The 19,188-nt window shown below is 36.7% G+C and overlaps 2 protein-coding genes across 2 annotated transcripts in view; both read right to left on the bottom strand.

Annotated features, from left to right (window-relative positions):
• LOC139528569 (uncharacterized) overlaps positions 1 to 7,898 on the bottom strand; it is a 234,754-nt gene extending 226,856 nt beyond the window's left edge. The window contains exon 1 of the mRNA XM_071324612.1: positions 7,756 to 7,898. The gene's annotated coding sequence lies outside the window, so the exon portion shown is untranslated. The remainder of the gene's footprint in view (positions 1 to 7,755) is intronic.
• Positions 7,899 to 18,792: 10,894 nt separating this feature from the next.
• Positions 18,793 to 19,188, bottom strand: LOC139484895 (uncharacterized). The gene has a single exon (XM_071269326.1). It carries the CDS (start codon positions 19,186 to 19,188, stop codon positions 18,793 to 18,795), a length of 396 nt encoding a protein of 131 aa, XP_071125427.1.

The following is a 19,188-nucleotide window of genomic DNA, read 5'->3' as shown; positions in this document are numbered from 1 at the left end:
TAATCTTGTCCGCATTAGGCGCAAAGGGAAGCTAGGTAGCTGTTGTCTACATGAAATAAAAAAACACAAGGTGTTCTTCAGCTTAGTTTTTTTTTAAAGTAGGTCCAAAGTTGGGGTCGGACACCCTACCCCAGTAACTTACAGAAAAATTGATAAAACTGTTCTACGTCAATACTTTTGTCCGCACCAGGCGCAAAGGATAGCTGAATAGCGGTGGTCTACATAGGGTGTTTTTGGGCTAATTTTTTTTTTTTAAATATGTCAAAAGATTATTTCAGGACAGTCTACTTCACTACCTTACACAAAAGTTAATAACACATGTTCTACGTCAACACCTTTGTCCGCACTAGGCGCAAAGGATAGCTTGATAGCTGTGGTCTACTTGAGAAAAAACGCATGGTGTTCTTCGGCTTAGTTTATTATTTTTAAAGTAGGTACAAAGATTGAGTCGGTCAGTCTACATCACTACCTTACAGAAAAGATATCAAAACTGTTCTACGTCAATACTTGTGTCTGCAATAGGCAAAAAGGGAAGCTATGAAGCTGTGGCGTACTTGAGAAAACACACAGGGTGTTATTCGGCTTAGTTTATTTTTTTTAAGTAGGTCCAAAGTTGGGTCGGACACCCTACCCCATTACCTTACGTAATTGTTAATAACAAATTTTCTACGTCAAAACTTTTGTCCGCACTAGGCGCAAAAGGAAGCTGGGTGTTCTTCTGCATCGTTTTTTTTTAAAGTAGGCCAAAAGATTGAGTCGGACAGTCTACTTCACTACCTTACAGAAAAGTTAACAAAACATGTTCTACATCAATACTTGTGTCCGCACTAGGCGCAAAGGAAAGTTTGGTAGCTGTGGTCTACTTGAGAAAAAAACACCGGGTTTTCTTCGGTTTAGTTTATTTTTTTGAAAGTAGGTCCAAAGATTGAATCGGACAGTCTACTTTACTACCTTACAGAAAAGTTAATAACACCTACTACGTCAAAACCTTTGTCTGCAATAGGAGCAAAGGGAAGCTAGGTAGATGTGGTGTCCTTGAGAAAAAACACACGGTGTTCTTCGGATTAGTCTTTTTTTTAATTTTAAAATAGGTCAAACAATTGAGTCGGACAGTCTTCTTCACTTCCTTACAGAAATGTTAATCAAACATGTTCTACGTCAATACTTTTGTCTGCAATAGGCGCAAAGGGAAGCTAGGTTGCCGTGGTCTACTTGAGAAGAAATACAGGGTGTTCTTCGGCTTTTAATTCTCTTTCGGTAGGTCGGAAGTTGGGGTCGGACACCTTATCCCATTTCCTGCCAGAAAAACCAATAGAGAATGTTCTACGTCAATACTTTTGTCCGCACTAGGCGCAAAGGGAAGCTTGGTAGCTGTGGTCTACTTGAGAAAAAAAACACAGGGTGTTCTTCGGCTGAGTTTTTTGTTTTTGTTTAAATAGGTCCAAAGATTGAGTCGGAAAGTCTACTTCACTACCTTACAGAAAAGTTAATAAAACATGTTCTTCGTCAATAATTTTGCCCGCCCTAGGTGTAAAGGATAGCTGAATAGCTGGGTCTACTTGAGAAAAAACACAGGGTGTTCTTCGGCTTTGTTATTTTTTCGAAAGTAGGTCCAAAGATTGAATCGGACAGTCTACTTCACTTCCTTACAAAAAAGTTAATAAAACATGTTCTATGTCAATATTTGTGTCCACACTAGCCGCAAAAGAAAGCTAGGTAGCTGTGATGTACTTGAGAAAGAACACAGGGTGTTCTAAGGCTTAGTTTATTTTTTTTAAATAGGTCCAAAGATTGAAATGGACAGTCTACTTCACTACCTTACAGAAAAGTTAATAACACATATTCTACGTCAATACTTTTGTCCGCAATAGGCGCAAAGGGAAGCTAGGTAAATTTGGTGTACCTGAGAAAGAACACTTGGTGTTCTTCGGCTTAGTTTATTTTTTGAAAGTAGGTCCAAAGATTGAATCGGACAGTCTACTTCGCTACCTTACAGAGAAGTTAATAAAACATGTTCTATGTCAATACTTTTGTCCGCACTAGCCGCAAAGGATAGCTGAATATATGTGGTCTACCTGACAAAAAACACACGGTGTTCTTCGGCTTAGTTTATTTTATTTAAAGTAGGTCCACAGATTGAGTCGGACAGTCTACTTCACCACATTACAGAAAAGTTAATCAAACATGTTCTACGTCAATACTTTTGTCCTCACTAGGAGCAAAGAGAAGCTGTGTAGCTGTAGTCTACTTGAGAAAACACACAGGGTGTTCTTCGGCTTAGTTTATTTTTTCTTTAAATATGTCAAAAGATTGAGTCGCACTGTCTACTTTACTACCTTACAGAATAGTTACTAAAACATGTTCTATGTCAATACTTTTGTTGCACTAGGCGTAAAGGAAAGCTAAATAGATGAGATGTACTTGAGAAAAAACACATGGTGTTCATCGGCTTAGTTTTTTTTTTTTGAAAGTAGGTCCAAAGATTGAGTCGGACAGTCTACTTCACTACCTTACAGAAAAGTTAATAAAACATGCTCTACGTCAATACTTTTGTCCGGACTAGGCGCAAAGGAAAGCTATGTAGCTGTGGTCTACTTGAGAAAGAACACAGGGTGTTCATCGGCTTAGTTTATTTTTTTGAAAGTAGGTCCAAAGACTGAGTCGAACAGTCTACTTCACTACCTTACAGAAAAGTTAATAAAACATGCTCTACGTCAATACTATTGTCCGCACTAGGCGCAAAGGAAAGCTATGTAGCTGTGGTCTACTTGAGAAAAAACACAGGTTGTTCTTCGGCTTTATTTATTTTTTTAAATAGGTCCAAAGATTGATTCGGACAGTCAATTTCCCTACCTTACAGAAAACTTAATTAAAATTTTCTACGTCAATACTTTTGTCCGCACTAGGAGCAAAGGGAAGCTGTGTAGCTGTGGTCTACTTGAGAAAAAACACAAGGTGTTCGTCGGCTTAGTTTTTTGTTTTTGTTTAAATAGGTCCAAAGATTGATTCGGAAAGTCTACTTCACTACCTTACAGAAAAGTTAATAAAACATGTTCTACGTCAATACTTTTGTCCGCACTAGGCGCAAAGGAAAGCTAGGTAGCTGTGATGTACTTGAGAAATAACACAGGGTGTTTTTCGGCTTGGTATTTTTTACATAGGTCTAAAGATTGACTCGGACATTCCGCGCTAGTAGTAAAGGGAAGCTGGGTAACTGAAGTCTACTTGAGAAAACACATGTAGGGTTTTTTCGGCTTAGTTTATTTTTAAAGTATGTCCACGGTTGGTGTCGGACACCCTACCCTAACCTTTAAGAAAAGTTTATATACATGTGTTGCACGGCAAAACCTTGTCTGTACTAGGTGAAAATGGAGCTGCGTAGCTGAGGTCATCATGAGATAAAAATTAAGGGTGTTGTTCTTTTAAAGTAGGTCAAAAGTTGGGGTCGGACACCCTACCCCAACCTTACAGAAAAGTTTATAAAAAATGTTCTACGGCAATACTTTCATCCGCACTGTATGAAAAGGGAAGCTTAGTAGCTGATGTCTACTTGATAAAAAATTCAGGGTGTTGTTCGGCTTAATTTTTTTTTGTTTTGACTAGGTTCAAAGTTGTAGTCGGACATCCTATCCAACCCTTACAGAAAAGTTAATAAAAAATGTTCTATGGCAATACTTTTGTCCGCTCTAGGTGCAAAAGGAAGCTGGGTAGCTGATGTCTACTTGATAAAAAATCCAGGGTGTTGTTCGGCTTAATTTTTTTTTTACTAGGTCCAAAGTTGGGGTCAGACACCCTATCCCACCCTTACAGAAAACTTAATAAAAAATGTTCTATGGCAACACTTGTGTCTGCACTATGTGCAAAGGGAGGCTGGACAGCTGAGGTCTACTGGAGAAAAAATCAAGGGTGTTGTTCGGCTTAGTTTTGTTTTTAAGTAGGTCCACAGTTGGGGTCGGACACCCTAACCCACCCTTACAGAATGTTTTTTTAAAAATGTTCTACGGGAATACTTTTGTCCGCACTAGTTGCAAAGGGAAGCAAAGTAGCTAAGGTCTACTTGAGAAAAATCCAAGGTGTTGTTCGGGTTAGTTATGTTTTTAAGTAGGTCCACTATTGGGGTCTGACACCCTAACCCACTCTTACAGAAAAGTTAATTAAAAATGTTCTACGGCAAAACTTTTGTCTGCACTAGGTGCAAAGGGAAGCTGGGTAGCTGAAGTCTACTTGAGAAAAAATCCAGGGTGTTGTTCCGCTCAGTTTTGTTTGTAAGTAGGTGCACAGTTGAGGTCGGACGCCCTAACCCACCCTTACAGAAAAGTTAATTAAAAATGTTCTACGGCAATACTTTTGTCTGCACTACGTGCAAAGGGAACCTTAGTAGCTCAGGTATACTTGGGGAAAATCCAGGGTGTTGTTCGTCTTAGTTTTGTTTTTAAGACGGTCCAATGTTGGGGTCGGACATCCTAACGCACCATGAAAGAAAAGTTAATTCAAAAAATTCTACGGCAATGCTCTTGTCTGCACTAGGTGCAAAAGAAGCTTAGTAGCTCATGTCTACTTGATAAAAAGTCAAGGGTGTTGTTCGGCTTAATTTTGTTTAAACTAGGTCCAAAGTTTGGGTTGGACATCCTATCCCACCCTTACAGAAAAGTTAATAAAAATTGTTCTACGGCAACACTTTTGTCTGCCCTAGGTGCAAAGGGAAGCTGGGTAGCTGATGTCTACTTGATAAAAAATCCAGGGTGTTGTCAGGCTTAAATTTTTTTTTACTAGGTCCAAAGTTGGGTTCGGACACCCTATCCCACCCTTACAGAACAGTTAATAAAAAATGTTCTATGGCAACGCTTTTGTCTGCACTAGTTGCAAAGGGAAGCTGGGCAGCTAAGTTCTACTTGAGAAAAAATCAAGGGTGATGTTCGGCTTAGTTTTGATTTTAAGTAGGTCAACAGTTGGGGTCGGACCCCTAACCCACCCTTACAGGAAAGTTTATTAAAAATGTTCTACGGCAATGCTTTTGTCTGCACTAGTTACAAAGGTAAGCAAAGCAGTAAAGGTCTACTTGAGAAAAAATCCAAGGTGTCGTTCGGCTTCGTTATGTTTTTAAGTTGGTCCACAGTTGGGGTCTGACTCAGAAAAGTTACAGTAATTAAAAATGTTCTACGGCAATACTTGTGTCTGCACTACGTGCAAAGGGAAGCTAAGTAGCTCAGGTATACTTGAGAAAAAAATCCAGGGTGTTGTTCGGCTTAGTTTTGTTTTTAAGTAGGTCCACAGTTGGGGTCGGACACCCTACCCCATCCTTACAGAACAGTCAATAAAAATATGTTGTACGTCAAAATTTTTGTCTGCACTAGGTGGAAATGGAGCTAGATAGCTGAGTTCAACATGAGAAAAAATCCAGGGTGTTGTTCGGCTTAGTTTTGTTTTTAAGTAGGTCCACAGTTGGGGTCGGACACCCTACCCCACCCTTACAGAACAGTCAATAAAAATATGGTGTACGTCAACATTTTTGTCTGCACTAGGTGGAATTGGAGCTGGATAGCTGAGTTCAACATGAGAAAAAATCCAGGGTGTTGTTCGGTTTAGTTTTGCTTTTAAGTAGGTCCAGAATTGGGGTCGGACACCCTACCCCACCCTTACAGAAAAGTTAAGAAAAAATGTTTTACGCATAAATTGTGTCTGCACTAGGTGCAAAGCGAAGCAGGGTAACTGAGGTCAACATGAGAAAAATTACAGGGTGTTGTGCGTCTTAGTTTTGTTTTAAAGTAGGTCCACAGTTGTTGTCGTATTCCCTACCCCACCCTTACAGAAAAGATAATAAAAAATGTTCTACAGCAACACTGTTGTCTGCACTAGTTGCAAAGGGAAGCTGGGCAGCTAAGTTTTACTTGAGAAAAAATCAAGGGTGTTGTTTGGCTTAGTTTTGTTTTCAAGTAGGTCAACAGTTGGGGTCGGACCCCTAACCCACCCTTACAGAAAAGTTTATTAAAAATGTTCTACGGCAATGCTTTTGTCTGTACTAGTTACAAAGGTAAGCAAAGCAGCTAAGGTCTACTTGAGAAAAAATCCAAGGTGTTGTTCGGCTTAGTTATGTTTTTAAGTTGGTCCACAGTTGGGGTCTGACTCAGAAAAGTTAATTAAAAATGTTCTACGGCAATACTTGTGTCTGCACTACGTGCAAAGGGAGGCTAAATAGCTCAGGTATACTTGAGAAAAAAATCCAGGGTGTTGTTCGGCTTAGTTTTGTTTTTAAGTAGGTCCAAAGTTGGGGTCGGACACCCTACCCCACCCTTACAGAACAGTCAATAAAAATATGTTGTACGTCAAAATGTCTGTCTGCACTATGTGGAAATGGAGCTGGATAGCTGAGTTCAACATGAGAAAAAATCCAGGGTGTTTTTCGGCTTAGTTTTGTTTTTAAGTAGGTTCACAGTTGGGGTCGGACACCCTACCCCACCCTTACAGAAAAGTTAAGAACAAATGTTTTACGCATAAATTGTGTCTGCACTAGGTGCAAAGCGAAGCAGGCTAGCTGAGGTCAACATGAGAAAAATTCCAGGGTGTTGTGCGGCTTAGTTTTGTTTTTAAGTAGGTCCACAGTTGGGGTCGGACACCTTACCCCATCCTTACAGAAAAGATAATAAAAAAAATGTTCTACGGCAATACCTTTGTCTGCATTAGTTGCAAAGGGAAAAAGGGTAGCTTATGTCTACTTGAGAACAAATCCAGGGTGTTCTTCGGTTTAGTTTTTTTCTTCTAAAGTAGGTCCAAAGTTGAGGTCTGACATCCTACCCAACCCTTAGTGAACAGTTTATAACAAATGTTCTACGGCAATACTTTTGTCCGCACTAGGTGCAAATGGAAGCTTGATAGCTAAGGTCTACTTGAGAAAAATCCAGGGTGTTGTTTGGCTTAGTTTTGTTTTTAAGTAGGTCAACAGATGGGGTAGGACCCCTAGCCCACCCTTACAGAAAAGTGTATTAAAAATGTTCTACGGCAATGCTTTTGTCTGCCCTAGTTACAAAGGTAAGCAAAGCAGCTAAGGTCTACTTGAGAAAAAATCCAAGGTGTTGTTCGGCTTAGTTATGTTTTTAAGTTGGTTCACAGTTGGGGTCTGACTCAGAAAAGTTAATTAAAAATGTTCTACGGCAATACTTGTGTCTGCACTACGTGAAAAGGGAAGCTAAGTAGTTCAGGTATACTTGAGAAAAAAATCCAGGATGTTGTTCGGCTTAGTTTTATTCAAAGTAGTTCCAAAGTTGGGGTCGGACATCCTAGCCCACCCTTTCAGAAAAGTTAATAAGAAATGTTCTTCGGCAATACTTTTGTCAGTACTAGATGCAAAGGGAAGCTTGATAGCTGAGGTCTACTTGAGAAAAATCCAGGGTCTTGTTCGGCTTAGTTTTATTCAAAGTAGGTTCAAAGTTGGGGTCGGACACCCTACTCCACCCTTACAGAAAAGTTAATGAAAAATGTTCTACGGCAATACATTTGTCCGCACTAGATACAAAGGGAAGCCAGGTAACCTAGGTCTACTTGATAAGAAATCCAGGTTCATTTTGGAACATCAGTGATAAAAGCTTTTTAAAAAAGGGAAAAATAACGTTCAATTTAATACAGTTCATATTTTAATCAAATGTAACCTTTGGCAAACATTTGGAAGGACAGAACTGTTCTTCAAATTTCAAAACAAATTAATCAAGAATTTCTACAATTAACCATTTAAGAAATCATAATACAAATCAATAAACTTACTGCAAAGGTTTAAATCCAACATGCTAGGACTTCATTTAATAGATTTTGTTTTACTTCAATAACGACCAGTATTACCTGTGTAACATGATACATTTGAATGACATAATGACAGTATGAAGACAAACCCCCTTTGCACTTTTTAGTTTTGCACTGTATGACACGATGTCGTTGTCGAGAAAAGAAAACACTTTTCTACTTTGTCATCCTGTTAATCAGCATTCAACATTACAAAACGGACATGATCGTTATCCATGGACAGACTGTAAATGTTATCAAGTAACCTTATTAATGGATAATATTTCTTTTTTTCTCAAATTGAAAAAAAAAAAAAAAGACTAAATCCCGAATATTCTCTTTAAAATATAATCTATAATAATATTTCATTGATGTGACATATAGTTATGGTTAAAATTGACAAGGTGATCAGCCGTACGTTTTAAACTTAGTAACGTCTTTTCCGAAGCAATAAGAAAAATACACATCTATAAATGAACGCATTATATATTCTATACGAAGAAAATAGCAAAACATAACGACATGAAGCTTAAATGAGACGGTTCAAACTAATCAAAGGATTTTTATCAAGTGCATTTTATTTACAATATAAATAAAAATAAGCCCGCCGATTTTCCAGTGTGTAATTTTTAGATGCGCAATCTAATCTTGTGGAGATATAGCTTGTTCATACTCATAATTCTTCATGTAATATACACGTTTTTCTTGGAAAGGATATACACGAAACAGCGGTGACTATTAATTAATTCGTATTTTTCCATTAACAATCAATGAATTGTTATTGGTAACATAATATGATAGTAATTATGCTTCAATATCATTCGGTTATAGCCCTTATATAGAAATATTTTAATCGCATATATTGTTTACAGGGAATTTCCGTTATCAACGCACAGAAAAACGTTCGGTATTCTTATATACTTTTGAAAAGACAGACACTTAACATAATTTTCTTCAGTACTCCACGCATCACCCCGACAAAATAGTAAATCGATTGTAATATCAACATTAAAAACACTTGTAATTTTATTTGACAATAGATTTCTAGATGATGAGAAATTAATACAATACATTAAATAGTGGTCGATATTTTCATTGATTGAACCACAGGAACAATTAATATTTTGTATCAAATTTGATTTGTTAAAGTCAGAATGCAGAACGCTTCATCTGTTGTAAAAGACGCAAATGGTCTTCCTCGAAAAAAAATCTCGGAGATTTTTTTGTTTCTATAATATAGTTTATGCAACTTTCGTTTAAACAAAACAATTAAGCAATAGGTATAACACTTCTGTCCAAAGGATTCCACAATGTAATGGATGATGAAAAAGACTGGAGTAGTTGATGAATGGTTTACGGGAATTGTTACTCAAATTATTATAATTAATATCTGATACAAAATTCGGAACCAAATAATCTGGAGCTTGGTTATTTAATCTTATAAAAAAGCTAGTGTTTTAACCTCCCACCTTCCGTTAATTTTTTTTCAAATTACGCCTCATTACAGATACTGTTCCCACTATCGTTATTCGTTGATCCCGTAACTATTCGAGCAGCCTCGATATGGTTACTCTCCAATCGATCAGAATTTACTTTCTCATTGTTATCCCTAACTTGTGATGAACACACCAGAATGGGACAAATACAAGTGATGTAATTATTCTCCAAATATTCCCTTCTTACAATGTCTAAGTGTAAATTTCCTGTTTTGTAAAACATTAAGCTATTAAGGTCAACGATTGAATCGGACAGTCTACTTCACTACCTTACAGAAAAGTTAATAATACATGTTCTACGTCAATACTTTTGTCCGCACTAGCCACAAAGGATAGCTAAATAGATGTGGTCTACCTGACAAAAAACACACGGTGTTCTTCGGCTTAGTTTATTTTATTTAAAGTAGGTCCACAGATTGAGTCGGACAGTCTACTTCACTACCTTACAGAAAATTTAATCAAACATGTTCTACGTCAATACTTTTGTCCGCACTAGCCGCAAAGGATAGCTGAATAGATGTGGTCTACATGACAAAAAACACACGGTGTTCTTCGGCTTAGTTTATTTTATTTAAAGTAGGTCCACAGATTGAGTCGGACAGTCTACTTCACTACCTTACAGAAAATTTAATCAAACATGTTCTACGTCAATACTTTTGTCCGCACTAGGCGCACAGGGTAGTTGGGTGGCTGTGGTCTACTTGAGAAAAAACACAGGGTGTTTTTCGGCTTAGTTTATTTTTTTGAAATTAGGTCCAAATATTGACTCGGACAGTCTACTTCACTAGCTTACAGAAATTTTAATCAAATATGTTCTGTGTCAATAATCCTGTCCACACTAGGCGCAAAAGAAAGCTAGGTAGCTGTGGTGTACTTGAGAAAGAACACAGGGTGTTCTTAGGCTTAGTTTATTTTTTTTAAATAGGTCCAAAGATTGAAATGGACAGTCTACTTCACTACCTTACAGAAAAGTTAATAACACATGTTCTACGTCAATACTTTTGTCCGCAATAGGCGCAAAGGGAAGCTAGGTAAATGTGGTGTACTTGAGAAAGACATGAAAAAAAACCACTGGTGTTCTTCAGTTAGTTTTTGTTTTAAAGTAGGTCCACAGATCGGACACCCTACTCCACAACCTTACAGAAAAATTAATAAAGAATATTCTACGTCAATATTTTTGTCCGCTTAAGGCGCAAAGGGAAGCTGGTTAGCTGTGGTCTACATGTGAAAGAACACAGGGTGTTCTGCTGCTTAGTTTAATTTTGTTTAAGTAGGTCAAAAGACCTTACAGAAAAGTTAATAAAACATGTTCTATGTCAATACTTTTGTCCGCACTAGGCACAATTGATAGCTGGATAGCTGTGGTCTACTTGAGAAAAAACACCAGGTGTTCTTCGGCTTTGTTTTTTTTTCTTTTTTAAAAGATCCAAAGATTGAGTCGGACAGTCTACTTAACTACCTTACAGAAAAGTTAGTAAAAAATGTTCTACGTCAATACTTTTGTCCGCACTAGGCGCAAACGATAGCTGGATAGCTTTGGTCTACTTGACAAAAAACATACGGTGTTCTTCGGCTTAGTTTATCTTATTTAAAGTAGGTCCACAGATTGAGTCGGACAGTCTACTTCACTACCTTACAGAAAGTTAATAAAAAATGTTCTACGTCAATACTTGTGTCAGCACTAGGCGCAAAGGGTAGCTAGGAAGCTGTGGTGGACTTGAGAAAAACACAGATTGTTATTCGGCTTAGTTTATTTTTTTTTAAGTAAGTTCAAAGTTGGGGTCGGACACCCTACCCCATTACCTTACCAAAAAAGTTAATACAGAATGTTTTACGTCAATAATTTTGTCCGCAATAGGCGCAAAGGGAAACTGGGTAGCTGTGGTTTTCTTGAGAAGAAATACAGGCTGTTCTTCGGCTTTTTATTTTCTTTCAGTAGGTTCGAAGTTGGGGTCGGACACCCTATCCCATCACCTGACAGGAAAATTAATAGAGATTTTTTTACATAAATAAGGCCGAAAGTTTTCTCGTTTGAATTGTTTTACATTGTCTTATCGGGGCCTTTTATAGCTGACTATGCAGTATGGGCTTTGCTCATTGTTGAAGGCCTTACGGTGACCTATAGTTGTTAACATACTCTACGTCAATACTTTTGTCCCCACTAGGCGCAAAGGAAAGCTAGGTAGCTGTGGTGTACTTGAGAAAGAACACAGGGTTTTTGTCGGCCTAGTTTATTTTCTTTTTAAATAGGTCCAAAGATTGAGTCGGACAGTCTGCACTAGGCGCAAAGGAAAGCTAGGTATCTGTGGTGTACTTGAGAAAGAACACAAGGTGTTCTTCGGCTTAGTTTATTTTTTTTTAAAAGTAGGTCCAAAGATTGACTCGGACAGTCTACTTCACTACCTTACAGAAAAGTTAATAAAACATGTTCTACGTCAATACTTTGGTCCGCACTAAGTGTAAAGGAAAGTTAGGTAGCTGTAGTGAACTTGAGAAAGAGCATAGTGTGTTTTTCGGCTTAGTTTATTTTTTTTAAAGTAGGCCCAACGATTGACTCGGACAGTATTCTTTACTATCTTACAGACAAGTTAATCAAAACTGTTCTACGTCAATAATTTTGTCTGCAATAGGCGCAACGGGAAGCTAGGTAGCTGTGGTCTACTTGAGTTAAAATCCAGGCTTAGTTTTTTATTATTCTTTGAGTAGGTCAAAAGTTATGGTTGGACACCCTACCCTTTTACCTTATAGAAAAGTAATTAGAAAATGTTCTACAGCAATACTGTTGTCCGCACTAGGGGAAAAGAGAAGCTTGGAAGCTGTGTTCAACTGGAAACAAAAACACAGCGGGTTCTTCGGCTAAGTTTAATTTTTCTAATTTTTCAAAGACAAAGTTATTAACAAATGTTCTATGGCAAATCTTTTGTCAGCAGTAGGTGCAAAGGGAAGCTGTGTAGCTTATGATTATTTGAAAAAAACAACAGGGTGTCTTTGTGCTCATTTGTTTTTGTTTTTAAGTAGGTCCAAAGTTTGGGTCGGACACCCTGCCCCACCCTTACAAAAAAGTTAATAAAAAATTATCTGCGGCAATACTTTTGTCCACATTAAGTGCAAAGGGACGGTGGTCGGTAGCTGTGGTTTACTGGAGAACATTTTTTTTTTTAAGTAAGTCCAAAGTTGGATTCGGACCCCTTCCAAACTCTCACAGAAAAGTACATATAAAATGTTATACGGCAAACCTTTTGTCCGCAATAGGTGTAAAGGGAAGCTGGGTAACTGAGGTCAACTTGAGTTAAAATCCATGGTGTGTTCGTCTTATCGTTTTTTTTTTAAGTAGTCCAAAGTTGGGGGCAGACACTCTACCCCACCCTTACAGAAAAATTAATAGAAAAACGTTCTTCGGCAAAACTTGTGTCCGCACTAGTAGTAAAGAGAAGCTGGGTAACTGAGGTCTACTTGAGAAAACAATTGCAGGGTGTTTTTCGGCTTACTTTTGTTTTAAGTAGTCCAAAGTTGGGATCGCATATCGTTCCCAACTCTTATAGAAAAAAATAAATAAATTGTTCTTTGGCAATACTATTGTCTGCATGAGACCCAAAGGGAAGCTGAGTAGATGAGATGTACTTGACAAAAAAAATATAGGGTGTTGTTCGGCTTAGTGTTTTTGGAAAGAAGTCCGAAGTTGGGGTTGGACACACTACTCCACCTTTAAACAACAGTTTTTAAAAACATGTTCTTCTGCAATGCCTGGACTAGGTGTAAAGGGAACCAGGGTAACTGAGGTCTAAATGGAAAACATCCAAGGTGGTTTTCGGCTTTTTTTTAAGTAGGTCAAAAGTTGGGGTCGGACATCTTTTACAGAAAAATTAATAAAAAATTGTTCTACGGCAATCATTTTGTATGATTAAATGCGAAGAGAGGCTGGGTAGCTGTGGTCTACCTGAAAATAAAAATCCGGGGTGTTGTTCTGTTTTGTTTTTTTTAAATAGGTCCAAAGTTGGGGTTGGACACCATTTCCAATTCTTACAGAAAAGTGTTAAACCAAACTGTTAAACTGCCATACTTTCAACAGCACAAGGTGCACAATACAAAAAGGATAATAAATAAATATTCTTCGGCAATACTTTTGTCCGCAACAGGTGTAAAGGGAAGCTGGGTACTTGAGGTATACTTGATAAATGCAAGGGTGTTTTACGGGTTTTTTTTGTTTTTTTTTTGTAAAGTAGGTCCAAAGTTGGGACAGGACATCGCTCCCAACTCTTACAGAAAAGTTACTAAAAAATATTCTATAGCAATTTTTTTGTCCCTACTAGGTTGAAAATAAATCTAGGTAGCTAAAATTCTACTTGAATAAAATCAAAGGTGTTTTACGGCTTATTTTGTCTAAAGTTGGGACCGGATATCGTTCCCACATGTTACCAAAAAAAAATGATCTACGGCAACACTTTTGTCTTACTATGTGCAGAGAGAAGCTAGGTTGCTGAGGTCTGTCTGAGAAAAATAAAATAAAATTGAGAATGGGGAATGTGTCAAAGTGACCATAACCCGACAATAGAACAGACAAAAGCAGAAAGTCACCAATAGGTCTGCAATGCAGCGAGAAACTCCCGCACCCGGAGGCGTCCTTCAGCTGGCCCCTTAACAAATATCTATACTAGTTTAGTGATAATGGACGCCATACTAAACTCCGAATTATAGCATAGCATGGACAATATGTTGGTTATACGTAATTGTGCATAGCAACGATACCTATCAATAATTGTGCAGATAACCCAAACGTTTTTATAAGTTTATCCGGGTTTTCAAACATTTTTTGTTCAATTTTTAACTTCACACCAATCGGTCAAAAAGGCTATTTCTTCACGTCCAAACAAGTAAAAGTGTTTCATTCACCAACAAAAAACGTGCGAAAAATATCCAAAGCAATTTTGTATATCAAAGTTATGTAGATCCGTGCAAACGTTCATGTCAATTGCGAACTGACCAAATAATTTCTATATTACGACCAGTCCACTGATATTGACATTATCAGAGAGTACACATCAAAGGCAAATGCACAAATCACCGATATATATGTTAATTTGTTTAGTACGTTACATGAAGTGATTTCGATTGAGCTTCATGACGACTCTCTCGCTAATAGATATTTGTGGCTAAAAATAAAATATCGTTTATTTCAAATTACTATCTGGTAATTAAGTGGAAATTAAAGACGGAAATACGTTTTGTGTTCAATGGAATCATAGTTCAAATCAGTTTAACTACTGTGTAATTGTCTCGAAAACAACCCTTTCACCCCGGTAAAATTCAGATGTAAACATTTATTCAAAGTTATTTGGTACATTTATCACCTTTGCGAATCAGGCTATTTTATCACGAAGGCGGGAATCCTTTTCCATTGATTAAAAATGTAATGGAACGCAAATGTACTGTAGAAATATATTAAATTACAAGTTGCGAACACTTTATATGATTTTTTAAATGATAGGTTTCCTTTGAAAAGGATAATCCTATCATTATTTGTGTGTTATTTGTAGTTATAAATTATCTTCAGAAGTATCAAAAAAAGTCATTTATAAACCTTTTATAAAAATAATTAGAGTGCAGAAAAGTGATGTGTTGTTTTTATAAATGATGGTATGAATTTTACAAACTTGTTATAACAAAGTCTTACATAGACATTGCTATCAAAATTAACATTGATATCAGTAATAGTGATTCGAGGTCGATCAGTTTAAAATGTATTTTTATGCAATTTTAAAATACATGGATTTTAGGCTCAAAGAATTAGCAATTTGGTAAAATAAATTTGTCGATTTCTTATACGGTTGAGAAGATTAAGCTATAACAAGAAAAATATTGTTCGGGGAGATAACTCTTATATGGGAAAGTATTGGGTTTAGCATGGTCAGTGTCAAAAGCGCATATACTGTTCGATATCATATTTCATTTATCTAAGCGACATCTTGCGAAACAAAAAAAAAAACAGCGAAGGAAAAAAAATTAGGCGGAAGAAAAAAAAAATAATCAGAAGAAAACCAATAGGTCTTTCCAAGGAAAAGTGGAAAGACCTAACAATCAGAACAAAAGCAATAGGTCTTTCACCCTAAAGGTTGAAAGACCTAATTACCCAAAATATAATGAATAGTAATGCATATTACCATCAAAAAGATCCAAAGATTTTGTCTCCTTAAGGCACAATCAACTGTACCTCAAAAACACAACTGTACCTGTTTTATATGCAAAAACCAAAATATAACTAGTATCTCAATTGTTTGTAAAACAATTGAAAGGTCTTTCCTGTAAAAGTAATGTTTTCGTAATGTACTTTGCACGATATTTCGTTTGATATACGACAAGCATACCTTCTGAAACTTTTCGGTTTTTTTTACTTAATAACCTCATCCGCCTACATTTTTGAGATCGGAAGTATGTGTAACTCTTGAACTGATCAGGTTTGCCTCAATGGATGTGAAATTGGCTTTTCTGTCCCTAGGTAATATTTTTGCGATACGTCAGCCATCTTGGTAGCAGGAAGTGAAGATTTTTTGTGCATGGTGGGTAACATTTTAACGACAAAAAATTTAACGACTCTTAACGCAGTGTTAGTTAACATTGTCGTTAAAAAATTTTGAACAACACATTTTAACGCATATGTTAGCTAACGACTTAGTTAAGATTTAACGACTCGTTATCCTTAATCATCGTTAAGGCTAACGACACTTTTGAACAACCGGGCCATGCAGTTAAAGGTCAACATTGTAGAAAAAGATTTGGGACAATTCCGAAGTTCATCAAGGTTACAAAGAATCATCAAATATATGATACCATACCAAACTTGAGAACCAGAAGTCGTAGAAACATGGGACTACCACCATTCAACTCAGGACCACTTGACCTTTCAAATATAACAAGGTCAAGGTCATAGTACACTTTGAAGGTCAAATTAAAATTTCATCCTGACCCGACATTGACCTCAAACTGAAGGTTTTTAATAACTGATCATCTTTACAGTTTATAGTAGTTTGATATCTGTTACCTTATAAAAGATATACACATGTTACTATAGTTTTAAGTGTTATGCTGACGTTTCTTTTGAACAGACAGTAGGACATTTTTGAGCTTAATGTATAAATTGTAGAGGTTGTCAAGAGGAACATTTCAAATGCAGTATGTATGCAGCAAACTCTTATCGCTTTCTTAATATTTAAGCTTGAAATTGAAGCGTATTTTTTTGCACTTAGTGACCTTTGATATTGGGTACAAATTAAAGGTCACATGAATTAAAAAGTATTGGTGAAGGTCCCAAGTCTCTACGACTTCCGGTTCTCGAAATATAATTTTTCGAAAAATGTATAAGTTTTCAAGGGAAATAACTCCTTATCAGGGCAAATAACCTGCTATTTTTTATGTTTATTAACATTACCATCTGTTCCTGTACATGCTGCCATTTTCAATTTTATTCTATATCTAACACTTTTTAAGAAAATTGCAAATAAAAGAAATTGCTTCAAGGGGATATAACTCTCAGAGGGAATGATGAAATCCTACACAGCCTCATCCGGTTATAGGTCCTTATGAGGTCTATCGATGGCAAATATTTAGTCTTGATGACTTTAATAGAAACGAGGGGAGGGCATGTCAAAAAAATACTGGAAGAAAAAAAAACTGATATTACCATCAAAACTTTGGACACGCTTTGTCTACATGCATTACACATCATGTGTACCCCAAGAACAGACCAATTCAATTTTTATACACTCAAACCTAATGAACAGAAATGTCTATAACCAGCAACAATTTTGACAGGCTTTGTAAACTTAACATACAAATCAACTAAATCTCAAGTACAGACCAACCACGTTTATATAAACCAAAACCTAAAGAACATTATTGTGTATTATTACTAGATTTATTTCACTTGACTGGGCGGGGTTTCAGAATTTCGTTTATTTAAGACCAGTCCATCTATAGACAGGAGTTTTGGGATAAACTCATCAATGAAGTGTCCAGTTATTCGTCCCATATCATACACTCAGTTTTTTGTTTATACGTTTGGTGACACTGATAGGTGATTAGAATTCAATAATAATGTTAACGGCAACCATCCTTATCACACACATCTTCAAATAAACTGTCCTTATGCATATTAAAACTTAAGCTCCGCCCGATCAGTTGAAATAACATTAGTAATACAATCAAAACATTGGACAGTCTACTTGACATACACATCAACTCTACCTAAAATACAGACTGATCGAATCTAAATGCAATCAATCCTGATGAATACTAATAAGTGTTAAAATTAACACTATCGACATGCTTTGTCTTCTTAAGGTACACTTTAACAGTACCTTAAGTACAGACCAATTCAATCTACGTACACCCCACTCAGATTAATATTGATGAGTATGACCATCAAAACCTTCGACAGGCTTGGTTTACATAATGTACACATCATTTGTTCTTCAAATACAGACTAATTTAATCGTCATACACTCGAACCTAATAAGCAGCTATGTCTATTACAAACAACACTTTTCAGAGGCTTTTTCTATTGGACACACAAATCCACTGCACCTTAAGTACCGACCAACTATGTTTACATAAACCAAAACCTAAGAGAGATTATTGTGTATAATAATCAAAACTGGACAGGTAGTTTCTACTAGACCTACAAATCAACTGTACCTCAAGGAACTGACCGATATTATCTACATACAACCAACTCTGATGAACACTGATGTATATTATCATCAAAACTATCGACAAGCTTTGTCTACTTGTACTACAAATCATCTTAATCTTTAGAACAGACCCACTTACTTACCTTATCTTAATTCTTTTTGCGCTAGAAGTCGCATAAGGCCGCCACACTGCTTTTCCGACCTTTTCTATCTTTTGTCGCTGCTCTGGTCACGTTCCAACTGGTCCATCCTTGTTGGTTCCTTTCTTTTTCTGTTTTTCTCCAAAATGTAGTTTTTGGCTTTCATCTAGTTTGTTTCCCTTCATGTACCCAATGTAGTGCTACATAGCTGTTGTCGTCTCTTTCACGCCTTAATATGTGTCATATTCACGTCCACCGTCTCCTTCAGATTTCACAACTGATGTTTCTGGTGTTAGCAATTTCGTTTACTGTTTTGTTTGATGTTTTACTTTGCCATCTTATTCTTATCTTTCTTAGGCATTGGTGTTTTTTTCTGTATTAAGTTTCTTTTCTTCGAGGTTTGTGGGTGTCCATGTTTCACATCCATACAATGATATCGATACAGGTCTAAAATTCAGTGGTTGTCGTTAGTTTACTTGTTACATTTTTGTTTTAAGTTCATTATTTTATATACATAAGGCCGTTAGTTCTCACGTTTGCATTGTTTTACATTGTAATTTCGGGGCCTTTTATATCTGACTATGCGGTATGGGCTTTGTTCATTGTTGAAGGCCGTACGGTGACCTATGATTGTTAATGTCTGTGTCACTTTGGTCTCTTGTGTTGAGTTGTCTCATTGGCATTCATACCATATCTTCTTTTTCATATTAAATAATGATTTATACAGGTGTCTTTTTTTGTTTTTCGGCCAATTCCTCCTGCGTACCATATATTTTTTAGGCGATGGAATGTCCCTATTACTTTCTGTATTCTGTTCTTGATTTCGCTACTTCCCCCTCCCTCTTTGTCCATGACTGCTTCAATGTATATAAACTTGTCTACTTCTTTTAATTTCTCCTTGTATAGTGTTATCATTTTTTTGGGGTTAAGTTTATTTCCAACTTTTTCACCTTCAGTTGTTAATTTCTGCGTTTTTTCATCAAGGTCGCTAAGTTTTAAGGAAAGAAGTGCTAAGTAGTCAGCAAAGTCAAGATCTTCTAGAACAGTATTAAAGTTCCATCGTATCCCTCTGGCTTTGTCTGCAGTTGTTTTGGGCAT

Source organism: Mytilus edulis, chromosome 1 (genome assembly GCF_963676685.1).
Source record: "Mytilus edulis chromosome 1, xbMytEdul2.2, whole genome shotgun sequence".
In the NCBI taxonomy this organism is placed as follows: domain Eukaryota; kingdom Metazoa; phylum Mollusca; class Bivalvia; order Mytilida; family Mytilidae; genus Mytilus; species Mytilus edulis.
This window is presented reverse-complemented; position numbering and strand designations above follow the sequence as displayed.

Excerpts from the sequence above, each read along its gene's own strand:
- LOC139484895 (XM_071269326.1), bottom strand. The coding sequence starts at position 19,188 with ATGCCCAAAACAACTGCAGACAAAGCCAGAGGGATACGATGGAACTTT.